We start from the raw sequence: 13,114 nt of genomic DNA, 5'->3' as shown, positions 1-13,114 counted from the left end.
GTACACCTTGGGCCATCATCGGCCTTCCCCTCTGGGTTACTCCCTTGCCTGATGGGCAGTCAGGTCCTCAGGTTGTGGGGCAGGGCCCTGCACATGGGCCGCTGCCTCAAGTCTCTGTCACACTGCTGCCATTGCCTTCTCTGGCATCTAGCCTCCTGGTTTGCCAGTAGCATTGCAAGGTCAGCCTTCGCAGGGTCCAAGTTATCATCCATCCCATGTAATATGTCAAGAATTGCCAAATGTCAGGGACAGTCAATCAGCGATGGCTTCCAGCCCAGTACCCTCTGGTCCTCCATGGCTCGCTCTCCCCCATGGTGCCATGCACCATGTCACAGTAGGAATACCCAGCAACCAGAGCCTGTACCCCAGCCACCTCCTGGTACTGTTACCTGGACCAGACACTAGTGTCCCCTCCCACACATGTCTGGTTGCAGGGATGTCTCCAAAGCTGACGCCCAGCTCTGGGGTGTTTGGATGCCTTCTGCCTCTGTGGTGTTGAAACCTTCTGTGTTCAGGCAGAGTGTCCAGGCCTCACAGTCTGGTTGGGATGTGAGGCAGTAACTCACACCTGTGACATGGCAAATGTACCCACAGGAATCCACTTGGAGGCTGTAAAGTGTGCATATTACTACAATTGCCAATTCCCTATCAGCAATGGCCTTCATCTGCACAGTGTATAGTGAAGAGGGTAGCTGTGAACTACAGAATAGTATCGCTGATTTGGTTAAGTGGGCAGAGAAGTGGCAAGTGGAATTAAATCTGGAAGAGTGCGAGTAATACCTTTGAGGAGGGCAAACAAAAGCAAGGGAATACCCAATAACCAGGAAGATATTGAGAGGGGTTAAGGAAGTGACATAGATAGTCTTACTGGGGATAAATCCCCAGGTCCTGACAAGATGAATCCCAGGCTGCTACGAGAGGCCAGGGAGCAGATTGCTGGGGCTCTGACGGAAATGTACTGGCCACAGATGACTGGAGGCTAGCTAATGTGGTACCTTCATTCAAGAAGGGCAGCAGGGATAAGCCAGGGAGTTACAGGCCAGTTAGTCTAACGCTAGGGGCAGGGAAATTATTGGAAAACATTGAGCAACAGGAGTAATCAACACTTGGAAAGACAGTGATCAATCAGGGATAGTCAGCACAGATTTATTGGTGGGAGATCCTGTCTAACTAATTTAATGGAGATTTTTGAAAAGGTAACTAAATATATTGATGAAGATAATGCAGTTGATGTGTTTTACATGGACTTCAGCAAGGCCTTTGACAAGGTCGCACATGGAAGGCTGGGTGGGCTGGTCCAAATGTTTAGAGTCCATGAGGTCCAAGGCAAGTTGGCAAATTGGATTCAAAACTGGCTTGTTAATAGGAGGCAAAGGGTGATGGTTGCTATTGTGATTGGAAGTCCAGTGGAACACCAGTGGTGTTCGAACATAGAATCCCTACAGTGCAGCACGAGGCCATTCGGCTCATCAAGTCTGCACCAACTGGCTGGGCAACAGGAGACAGAGAGTAGTGTTGGAAGGGAGTGTCTCAAAATGGAGAAGGGTGACTAGTGGTGTTCCACAGGGATTCGTGCTCGGACCACTGTTGTTTGTGACATACATAAATGATCTGGAGGAAGGTATAGGTGGTCTGATTAGCAAGTTTGCAGATGATACTAAGATTGGTAGAGTTGCAGATAGCGAGGAGGACCGTCAAGAGAATACAGCAAAATATAGATAGATTGGAGAGTTGGGCATAGAAATGGCAGATGGAGTTCAATCAGGCAAATGCGAGGTGATGCATTTTGGAAGATCTAATTCAAGAGCGGACTATATGGTCAATGGAAGAATCCTGGGGAAAATTGATGTACAGAGAGATCTGGGAGTTCAGGTCCATTGTACCCTGAAGGTGGCAACGCAGGTTGATAGAGTGTTCAAGAAGCATGCTTGCCTTCATCGGACGGGGTATTGAGTACAAGAGTCGGCAGGTCATGTTACAGTTGTACAGGACTTTGGTTAGGCCACATTTGGAATACTGCGTGCAGTTCTGGTCGCCACATTACCAGTAGGACGTGGATGCTTTAGGGAGGGTGCAGAGGATGTTCACCAGGATGTTGCTTGGTATGGAGGGTGCTAGCTATGAAGAAAGGTTGAGTAGATTAGGATTGTTTTCGTTGGAAAGACGGAGGTTGAGGGGGGACCTGATTGAGGTCTACAAATTATGAGAGGTATGGACAGGGTGGATAGCAACAAGCTTTTTCCAAGATTGGGGGTGTCAATTACAAGGGGTCACGATTTCAAGGTGAGAGGGGGAAAGTTTAAGGGAGAACTGCGTGGAAAGTGTTTTAGGCAGAGGGTGGTGGGTGCCTGGAACGCTTTGCCAGCGGAGGTGGTAGAGGCAGGCACAATAGCATCATTTAAGATGCATCTAGACAGATATATGAACTGGCGGGGAACAGAGGGAAGTAGACCTTGGAAAATAGGGGACAGGTTTAGATAAAGGATCTGGATCAGCGCAGGTTGGGAGGGCCGACGGGCCTGTTCCTGTGCTGTAATTCTCTTTGTTCTTCTTTGTTCTAACCCTTCGAATGAGCACTCAATCCATTTACAATCCTGTCCACCCCACCCTATCACCACAACCCAAAGGAACCAGTGCTGGGACCCTTGTTGTTTGTTATATACACTAACGGCTTTGATGTGAATGTAGGAGGTATAATTAGTATGTTTGCAGATGACACAGAAATTGATGGCATTGATCGAGGGGACAGTCTTAGGCTACAAGTTGATATTGATCAGCTGGTAACTTAGGCAGAGCAATGGAAACAGCGAGCGATCACTGCCCTCGTTGGTTCCTCGACATATTAGACCAAAAAACATTTCATACACAATCCAGGAATTATTCTACCACAGTATTGTTGCTAATTTTGTTTGCCCAATCTATATGTTTTTTTTCATATTTGTTCAATCTATGTTTTTGTTTATTTGGGATGTGGACATCGCTGGCTGGGCCTGTATTTGATGCCCATCCATGAGGGTATTTAAGAGTAAACCACATTGCTGTGGGTCTGGAGTCACATGTAGGCCAGGCAAGGCAAGGATGAGATTCTCAGGCAGAACGGTGGCACAGTGGGTTAGCACTGCGGCCTTACGGCGCTGAGGTCCCAGGTTCGGTCCCGGCTCTGGGTCGCTGTCCTTGTGGAGTTTGCATTCTCCCCGTGTATGCGTGGGTTTCGCCCCCACAACCCATAAATGTGCCAGCTGGGTGGATTGGATATGCTAAATTGCCCCTTAATTGGAAAAAATGAATTGGGTACTCTAAATTTTAAAAAGGATGCGATTCTCTTCACTAAAGGACATTAATGAACCAGATGGGTTTTTACAACAAATTGGCAATGGTTCCATGGTTAAGACTAAATTCCAGATTTTATTGAATTCAAATTCCAGCGTCTGCCTGGGTGATTAAAGTTACCCATGATTACCGTAGCACCTGTGTTACATGCATCTCTAATTTCCTGTTTAATGTCATCCCCGACCGTACTACTACTACTAACTCCCACTAATGTTTTCCACCTTTGCTGCTTCTTGGGACCACCCAGACTGATTCTACATTTAGAATGTCGAAGAACATCCTCTCTCACTATTGCACTGATTTCATCCTCAACTAACAAATCCCCATATTCTTTTACTTTTTATCTGTCCTTCCTAAATTATCAAGTACTCTTGGATATTCAGTTCTCAGCTTTGGTCACCCTGCAGCTATGCCCCAGTTATCACAATCATATTGGACTCATTTACATCAATTGAAGCTCCTACCTTATTGCAAATGTGTTGTGCATTCAGATACAGTGCCTAGTCTTTTTAACATTGGCCCTATTTGCTGCTAACCCTAGTTTCCTCTGCCTTTCACTTTGCTTTCTACTTTTCACTTCCATTTCTATCTTTGTTTCTCTCTCTTGTCGCTAAGATCCCCCAGTCCCTGTCACACAGCATAAGCAAATATCCTGCAAGGATATCGCTCCCAATGCTGCTGGGATGCAACCCACCCCGCTACAGATCCCACCTTCCCCAGAATCAGACCAATGCCTCAGTAATCCAAATCCCTCCCTCCTACACCATCTCTTCAATCACAGTGCCAGGAACCCAGGTTCGATTCCAGCCTTGGGTGATTGTGTGGAATTTGCATGCTCTCCCCAATTGTGCGTGGGTTGCCTCCAGGTACCTCACAGTCAAGATAGGCAGGTTAGGTGGATTGGCAATGTTAAATTGCCCCTTAAGTGTTCAAAGATGCACAAGTTAGGGCAGTTTTTCAAACTTTTCTTCCTAGGACCTACTTTACCAACCGGCCAGCCTTCACGACCCACACCACATTCACTTACCTCCTCCCGACTGCACTTGAATCAGGTTCAAATGAGAGAATAATGTGCAGACTTCCGCCAGTTCCTTTGTGCTGTCTTCATCTTCGCACTTAGGTCGTTGTGAAGGGCAACAACAAAATGCTTACTTTATTCAACACTGGATTCTTCAGGGTGAGGCTACTCCAGAATGTGACAGCCCACAGGCTTTTGGAATGTTTTTAATGTGGTGTCACAGGTCAGCTACAGCAGCATAGTCTTTTAATTTGGAGTCAGCTCCATTAATAATGGACTCTGGGGTCTCAACCTCAAAAGGATTTTTTCACCCCACTTCTTTCAAAATCTGAAACTTCTCTCATTTACCAATACTTCCCTGCATGTAATATATGGGCTTTGCACAATTGACAAAAGCATACCTCAAGAAATTGCTTTGTCCCAGAGTGAGTTTTCTTCTTTGTAGGTTTTATCTAGAGGCCCTGGAGCTCTGTAGAGCTAATACTACTCTCTCCTGCCCTGCTCAGCTCTCTCCAGCAGATTCTGTTGTGAGATTCTGTCCAATAGGAAACTGCCGAGTCTCAAGAAAACCATTCATCTTCAGTCCAAAGATGAACAGTTTAGTGGACAAAGATATGGTTAGGTTACAGAGATGGAGAGTAGGACTGCCAGGTGTTCTTTCAGCGGGTCGGTGCAATCAATGGGCCAAATAGGACTGTAGGAATTCTATGCGTCACTTGCCTTGCTTGCCAGCAGTTGGGAAATGGAAGCATCTCAGCTGTGATTTTGTACCAAAAGGGTACATTTGGACGGTGTTTGACATCAAGTACACATGCAGGACTCGAGACCTGCTCTCTGCTGCTGCTTCTGGCATGAAGACTCCACACAGCCTCATTTATTTCTATTTAAAAGGCAGCCATTCACACTGTAAAAGACTGTAGAGGCTGTGGGCATTTCACCTGCGATCTGGACCACAGGAACGGCATGATCTATTGCTCCATGACCCTCTCAACACACTCACCACAAGTGGCAAACCACACTTTGAAAAACCCTTGCGGGCATAGGGTGGGGTCCAATAGATTGAATTCCATTTGTTCATTGTCATGTGTAAAGAGGTACAGGGAAACATTTTTCTGTGAGCAGCTCAACAGATCATTAAGTACAAGAAAATATACAACAGAGCAATACAAGGTACACAATGTAACTACATAAACACTAGCATCATGTAAAGCATACAGGGGTGTAGTGTTAATCAGGTCAGTCCATCTGATAACAGCAGGAAAGCTGTTTTTTGAGTCGGTTCGTGTATTGTCACACTTGTTGCTCCTGCACAATGGAAAATGTTGGATAAGCCAGGTGGGAGGGGTCTTTGATTATGCTGCCCGCTTTCCCCAGGCAGTGCGAGGTGTCGATGGAGTCAATGGATGGGAGGCAGGTTTGTGTGATGGACTGGGCTGTGTTCATGACTCTGAAGTTTCTTGCGGTCTTGGGTCGAGCAGTTGCCACACTAGGCCATCATCTCACACAGAATTTACTGTGCAGAATGAGGTAATTTGACCCATCAAGTCTGCAAGAGCACCCCACCCACGCCAAGCCCACACCTTCACCCTAATCCAGCAACCCCAGCTAATCTTTTTGGATACCAAGGGCAATTTATCATGGCCAATCCACCTAATCTGCACATCTTTGGATTGTGGAAAGAAACCCGGAGAAAACCCATCAGACACAGGGAGAACGTGCAGACTCTGCAGACAGTGAACCAAGTCAGGAATCGAACTTGGGACCCAGCTGTGAAGTAGCCGTGCTAACCACTATGCTACCGTGCAGCCCCAGATAGGAATTGAGTGTTGGTGCTGACTCGTTGGGCCAAATGGCCTCTTCTGCGCTCAAGAGATTCTACGTAGCGTCGACAAATTAATCTGGTCTATTCTCCTATTCCTGCTCTCACTAGTATGTGGCACTGGGAGTAATCCAGAGATTACCTTGAGGTTTATTTTGTGGTTTTCTATATTCTGCTTTCAGGACCTCACCCCTCTTGCCTACATCAGTGATGCTGGTATCGATCACCTCTGGCTGTTTACCCTCCCCCTTCAGAATGTTTCTGGGTCCGGAGGGAGATGGACCCAGGGGATTCCTGCACCACCTGCCCAGTGCTTTGCTCTGGTAGCCAGGCATTCCATTTCTGCCAGTGTCTCTACCTGCAGTGTGACTACCTCACTTGACATATCCACAAGATCTCATCATTGCAGATGCTCCAGCGACTCATCAGTCATAGAGCCAGCTCTGAAATGAGATAGAGTAGCTGGAGACGTGCTGTACATGCAACCACCCTGGACACTTGGAAGTGTCCCTGATTTCCCACATAGCATGGGCCCGGGGGGGTGGGGGGGGGGGGGGGGGGGGGAAGAGAACAGGGACATTCCATGCGTCCAAGCTGCCCTGCCACACTTACCATGACTCCATTTACTCTTACTTCCTCCAGTTCAGGGTGCACACAGGACAGTAGAAATATTAATCAGGTCTTCTTTACCACAGTCACCACTCCTTTGAGGAAAGATCACCCAAGATTCCACTCTCACCAAACTCCTTTTAGCACTCTACTGCAGTGCAAAGCCACACTCAGACAAGGCAGGACTTTCAAGTAGCCTACTTTTATACTCCACTGAATTTGGCCTGAAAACCTGCCAGTTAACTAGTTGCAGCTGCTAGCAGAGCCTTTATTTGTCCTGATTTAGTTGGACCAAAACTCATCTCCCAACCCAAACAGCAACATTTAATTAATTCCTAAATTAAAGACTAGACTTTAGATAGCGAGTCACTAAACTCCAACTTTACAACTATTCTTGCTCACAGATGTATGGTACTGTATGGTTAACTGTTAGAATTAAGGGGTGGCATGGTGGCAGTGTGTTTAGGACTGCTGTCTCACAGCACAGAGGACTTGATCAGGTTCAATCCCGGCCCCATGTCAATCAGCATGGAGTTTGCACATTCTCCCCGTGTCTGCATAGGTCTCACCTCCACAACCAAAATATGTGCAGGGTAGGTGGATTGGCCACACTAAATTGCCCCTTAATTTAAAAAAAAAAATTTAAAACTTAGCACGGAAAAAGATCCTTTGGTCAATCACATCTGCACCGACCATCAAGCACCTAACTATTCTACTTCCATTTTCCAGCACTTGGTCCATAGCCTTGTTTGCTATGGTATTTGAAGCGCTCATTTAAATGCTTCAGAAAGGTTGAGGGTTCCTGCCTCTATCACCCTTTCAGGCAAAATTCTGGGCGAAGGTTTTGCCTCACATTGCCTCCTAACCGCCTCCCCATTACGTTAAATCTGTGCCCCATGGTTATTGACCCCTCTGCTAAGGGGAAAGTACCTTCTGTCCACCCTACTCGGGGAAACCAACCCCAGCCTATCCAGTCTCTTGATAGCTGAAAACTATCCAGCCCAGGCAACATCCTGGTGAATTTCCTATGCATCCTCTCGGGTGCAATCACTTCCTTGCTACTGAGACCCCAGAAATGCACTGTACTCCAGCTGGGGCCTAACCAACGCTTAATACAGCTCCAAAATAACCTCCCTGCTCTTATATTCAATGGCTTGGTTAATAAAGGCTGGAATCCCATAAGCCTTCTTAAACCACCTTATCTACCTGTCCTGCTGAGTTCAGAGAGCTGTGAACTTGCACACCAAGGTCCCTTTGATACTCTGTACTGTCTGACCATTCATTGCCTTGTCTCATTAGCCCTCCCAAATTGCATTTCACTCACTTTTCATGGTCAAATTCCATTTGTCACACTTCTGTCCATCTAACCAGCCCAACTATATCGTCCTACAATCAAAGGCCTTGCTCCTCACTAATACACCAATTTGTGTCATCTGCGAACTTATTTCCTACATTCACATCCAGATCATTAACGTATACTTCAAACAACAACGGTCTCAGCACCAATGCCTGTGAAACACCACTGGACAGAGGCCTCCAGTCACCAAAACAACCTTCAACCATCGCCCTCTGCCTCCTACCAATAAGCTAGTTTTAGATCTACTTTGCAGATGGTCTTGGATCTTATATTACATAGAACAGTACAGCACAGAACAGGCCCTTCGGCCCTCGATGTTGTGCTGAGCAATGATCACCCTACCTAAACCCACGTAACCCATATACCCGTAACCCAACAATCCCCCCATTAACCTTACACTATGGGCAATTTAACATGGCCAATCCACCTAACCCGCACATCTTTGGACTGTGGGAGGAAACCGGAGCACCCGGAGGAAACCCACGCACACACGGAGAGGACGTGCAGACTCCACACAGACAGTGACCCAGCCGGGAATCGAACCTGGGACCCTGGAGCTGTGAAGCATTGATGCTAACCACCATGCTACCGTGAGGCCCCAATTCTTCATCAGTCTCCAATGTGGGAGCTACCAGCTTATGCACAATTGGTTCACCTGCTTTGAATAAAACTACAGAATAATCAAAATGGAGTCAACCAACAAGGCAAGTTCACTTGTGCAGACAATATCCTTAGCAGCATTGCAGGCAGAATGATCCATGAAGTGGATTACTGGTGTTTTACAGTGGGGGTAAGGATGCAGCTACTTAGTTGCTTGGTTAATTTGTCAGCTTTGCTTAACTGGCTGCTTGCTCCTCAGTAATAGCGAAGTTCACTGCACAGCCCCCCCCCCCCCCCCCCTCCCAGGGCTTGTTTTGAGATGTGAAGCAAAATGGAAAGCAAGGCAAATGAGGATGGGGGAAGAACTATACTTGGGCCCTAATTTCCAACTAAATTATAAACTAGGTCACCAAATGGTAGATGATGCAAAATTAACTTTCATAAACAGCAGAGATAGACAAGACTAGTTTGACACACTCCCATTATCAGATGATTAAAACTGGTATCCATTTTGTAATTAGGCTGACGCTACTGAGCAAGCAACCAGGAACACTCACACTGAACTGACTTCAAAATAGCCAGCAAGATGAGCATATGTTGAATGAATACAGTGAACATGTGATACAAATGATGGGTAGGAGGAGGAGGAGATAGGTCAAGGGTTTAATTATAAAAAAGAACATTTTTTTAGGTCAAGTAAGACTGGAGTTAAAATGTAAGAATAGCAATCGAGTGAAAACAGGAAACTGTATAAACAGAAACAGCAATGTGATTTCTTCCAACATGGAACAGTTAAAATAAGCCCTTAGTAGCTGTGATGATAGTTATAAATAGTAGACAAGCTGAAACTTTTAGATAAAAGGAACAGCAATCAGACACAAAAGGTCAGAAAATAAAGAATGAAGCAGTTTATTGAAGGTGCAAGTACTACATTGGCCAGAGCTGTTAATGGTTGTAAAAGAAAATTGCATAATCTGAAATGGTGGTACACTGGTGAATGTATTCATACAGCTACAAATTCATTAGAAAATTATTTTAATCATCTCTTTGCATTACAAACATTCTTCTCAATAAAAGAGGAATTGTTTTCTGAAAAACCCTTTTACATATGAAACCTGACAGCTGTTTTTTTTAATCAAAATATACAAGACAATGCTTCCATATAAAAACCGGTTTTGTTCCCCTTAGCCTCTCTAGGTAAAAAAGTTATGAATATTTACACCTTTTTTTCAAACATTCTTTACAGCTGAAAAGAGGGAATGTTTCTTTTAAGAAACCAAGGACAAAAATAGAGGTGGAGTTGTGTTCTTGCTTGCAAACTGCGTACATTATGTAGGCAGCACTTCAAACAGTTTTAAAGGAACACAGATGGAATCCAGCAGGAATCCCCTAAACATACAACTACCAATCACTCTAGGTGCATAATGCATTACAATCACCACGTTTGAGGGCTTGAAGAGGAATAGCAAAATGTGAAGAACTAAGACTTCAGAAGGCACAACAACTTTGGTCCATGAAACCCTGAAAAAAAACTTTAAAAATCCATTAAGCAGTTGACTTGCGTCAATCTGAACATTCTGTTCTTAGAAGTAAACTATTGCTCATTAATTAGTTTAGGCACAAGACCACGAACATAAGTCATTAATGAGCACTCATACACAAGTCAAAAGTGTACAAATATTCATTTATGACTCCAGCATTTAGCCCAAACTATGGAATGTTTGGGAAGTGGATCTGAAGTATATTCTTTTCGCTATTTAAGAGGATGTGTTACACTTGGACAGTAGGGAAACCATGAATTGCCAGCAAATAAGATTTGGTTTAATCCAAGTGCCAACTGCCTTTAGAGTGAGCATCAAGAGAATTAGATTGTTTCAGAAGGGTGTCTGGACTCGGCAGTCTACAAGGACTTGAAAAGCAACAAAGCCCATTCTCCCCATGTCAATTTGCTAAGCTACGTAAAGTGTTTTTATCTATCAAAAAGAAAATTATAATAAGGCGACTACCAAGTTACTAGGACTACTACGGCAATATCGACAAATTAATCCCTACAGGCTTGTTACACAGATCAGACTGAAAGCCAAATCTGTAAATAAAAATAACTGTCTCCAAAGTAACAAAAATCATCATACAGGTAGCTTGAGAATCCTTTCATTAGACCACTCGACTACCCAGGTATTTGAGTCAGCAAATGGAACACTTTCACATCACCGTGCACATTGCCACCTTCCAGGAAAGGCACCATTTTCTTCCTGTGCTCCTGCTAGCTAATCTGCTGAATCATACGCAAAGGAAAACTCTGATAACAGGTTAAGAGTTTGATTGTACTCAACTAATGTCTTAACAGTATTAAGTGCATCAATAGAGTACCTGCACATGACCCTTATCCAATGCTTAACAAAGGGGCACAAGTAAATCATAGCCACCTTGTACATGGACAGAAGCTTAATCAAATACTATACTGAGCGCTTAATAGTGTAGGAACCTCTTCGTCAATGCTGTACTCATGCATAAGGGAACAAGGCAGGATAAAAATGGAATGAAATACTAGGTGGCAAAAAGACAGATCAATAGGACAAATCTGTTCTCATTTAAACCTAGGAGGAATATACAAATCAAAAAGCTAAAATAAAATGAAAGCAAATTACCAAGACAGCATAAAAACATAAAAACTGCACACCATGCCAGAATTTCAGCTGATACATTTAAAATTAATAAAGGTGACAGAGCGTACGGCAGGACATTGACATCATGTCAATCTCACTTAAGGTGTACAGCAGAAATTTCAGCTCAAAAAAATAAAAATCAAAAATCATACTAAACAAAATACAGGTAGAAAATGCACGTTCTATGGACTCTAGGATAATAAAAACACACCCACTATAAAATACATACAAGATATTGAATATAGAGGCAACAAGCCGAGGCCATTTAAAATTGGGGCCGTTCCTGGTTACCGGATAACTTCCTCCTTTATAAAGGCAGGATAAAATAGCTTCCTCCTGAGGATATTCCAAGTCACTAACCAGAGCCCTTCTGGGGCAGAGGCTGAACAGATTAATTTTTCATTACGACACCTGTAGACTAGACCTGGACATACAAGTGGAGTGGACAAAATAACTGCCCAGTTCTGCAAAAAAACAATGCATTTATTATCCATGCAATTAATTGGCTGTGCGCCTTATACTAGTTTGATTGTGGTGTCCAACAGAGCTGGCATAGCTATGAAAAAAGTACAACCCTACAAAAGTGACAACTAGCCAACTGAAATTAAATACTGGTACACCACAAATATTATACCAGCTCTTAAGCTGCAGCAACCTTCACATCTACACTGCTTCAATTAGCTAAATTAATATTCAACAGCATAGTTCTGCACTGGTTGAAAAAATTAGAGTAAAGGCAAAGCCATCAGGCAGTTGATGGTCAACAGTTATTTAGCCCCCAAATGGTGAGAGGTGGTGGGAAATGAGAAAAAAGGCAAAAGGAATGGGATGTCAACCAAAAAAAAAACTATCCAGAAAGCTTGCTGCCCAAAAGCGGTGGTACAATATTCAAAACACAAGATTAGATGGTTAGAGCTGCAAATCAGCATCTTGGGTAAAATTGTTATGGCTACTGCATGCCAATTATTTGTCTCTTCCCTGCCTCCACTAACACCCTCCTGCAATTTGGGTAAGCAACAACATTAATGAGCAAACTAGCAGCAAAACATTGCTTGAAACAGTGGAAAGCACATAACCAGAAACAGACTTACAATTTAGAAAATGGCCCTTGTTTCATTATAAAGACATAAGGCACAGGATAATCATTTAAATGAAAGTAGAGCATATGCTTAAATTATCCACACTTCTGTATTATAGTGGTATGGATACCCAAAGGGAAAAAAGACTCAAAGGTTTATTAATACACAACCTGATAATAGATGCACAGGCTTGGGTGATCCAAGAGAAATATTTGCAACCTGTAAACTTTAAGAATTTCAAATGCTGAATTAAGAGTAGAGCAACACCAGCACAAACCGACCTGTAATAAACAGATTGAAACTGACAGTATTGCTACCATAAAACAGGATGTCATTGCAAGAAACTTCAAAAAGTTTGCTTAAGAAACTGTGGTCACTTTTGGGTAATTTCAGCTATGCAGCTGTTTTGAGGTCTAGTGGTGTCTCTAGAATAAGATAATCATTGTGCCCATCGGCTAGACAGGACTCCAGAGAATAGCTGGGAATCCATGTCAGCTTTAAATGGTTGATTTAGAGAAGGAAACCCTGAGGTGATGGTTTTCTCCAAGGCTATGATTATGAAGGTCAATGAGAGCCTGGATTGCTTCTTCCACTGAGCTCATCTGGATGAGAGCCATTTTGCGATCCTTCCTAAAA

At 44.0% G+C, this 13,114-nt stretch overlaps 1 protein-coding gene across 4 annotated transcripts in view; it reads right to left on the bottom strand.

Moving 5' to 3' along the window:
- Positions 1–9,626: 9,626 nt before the first annotated feature.
- LOC119953405 (polypyrimidine tract-binding protein 1-like) overlaps positions 9,627–13,114 on the bottom strand; it is a 53,843-nt gene continuing 50,355 nt past the window's right edge. For all 4 annotated transcript variants that reach the window (XM_038777658.1, XM_038777660.1, XM_038777659.1 and 1 more), the window contains one exon: positions 9,627–13,108. In XM_038777658.1, the coding sequence (XP_038633586.1) occupies positions 12,976–13,108 (133 nt within the window). In that variant the 3' untranslated portion in view covers positions 9,627–12,975. The remainder of the gene's footprint in view (positions 13,109–13,114) is intronic.

The sequence above is a fragment of the Scyliorhinus canicula genome, chromosome 18 (assembly GCF_902713615.1).
Source record: "Scyliorhinus canicula chromosome 18, sScyCan1.1, whole genome shotgun sequence".
NCBI classification, from domain to species: domain Eukaryota; kingdom Metazoa; phylum Chordata; class Chondrichthyes; order Carcharhiniformes; family Scyliorhinidae; genus Scyliorhinus; species Scyliorhinus canicula.
This window is presented reverse-complemented; position numbering and strand designations above follow the sequence as displayed.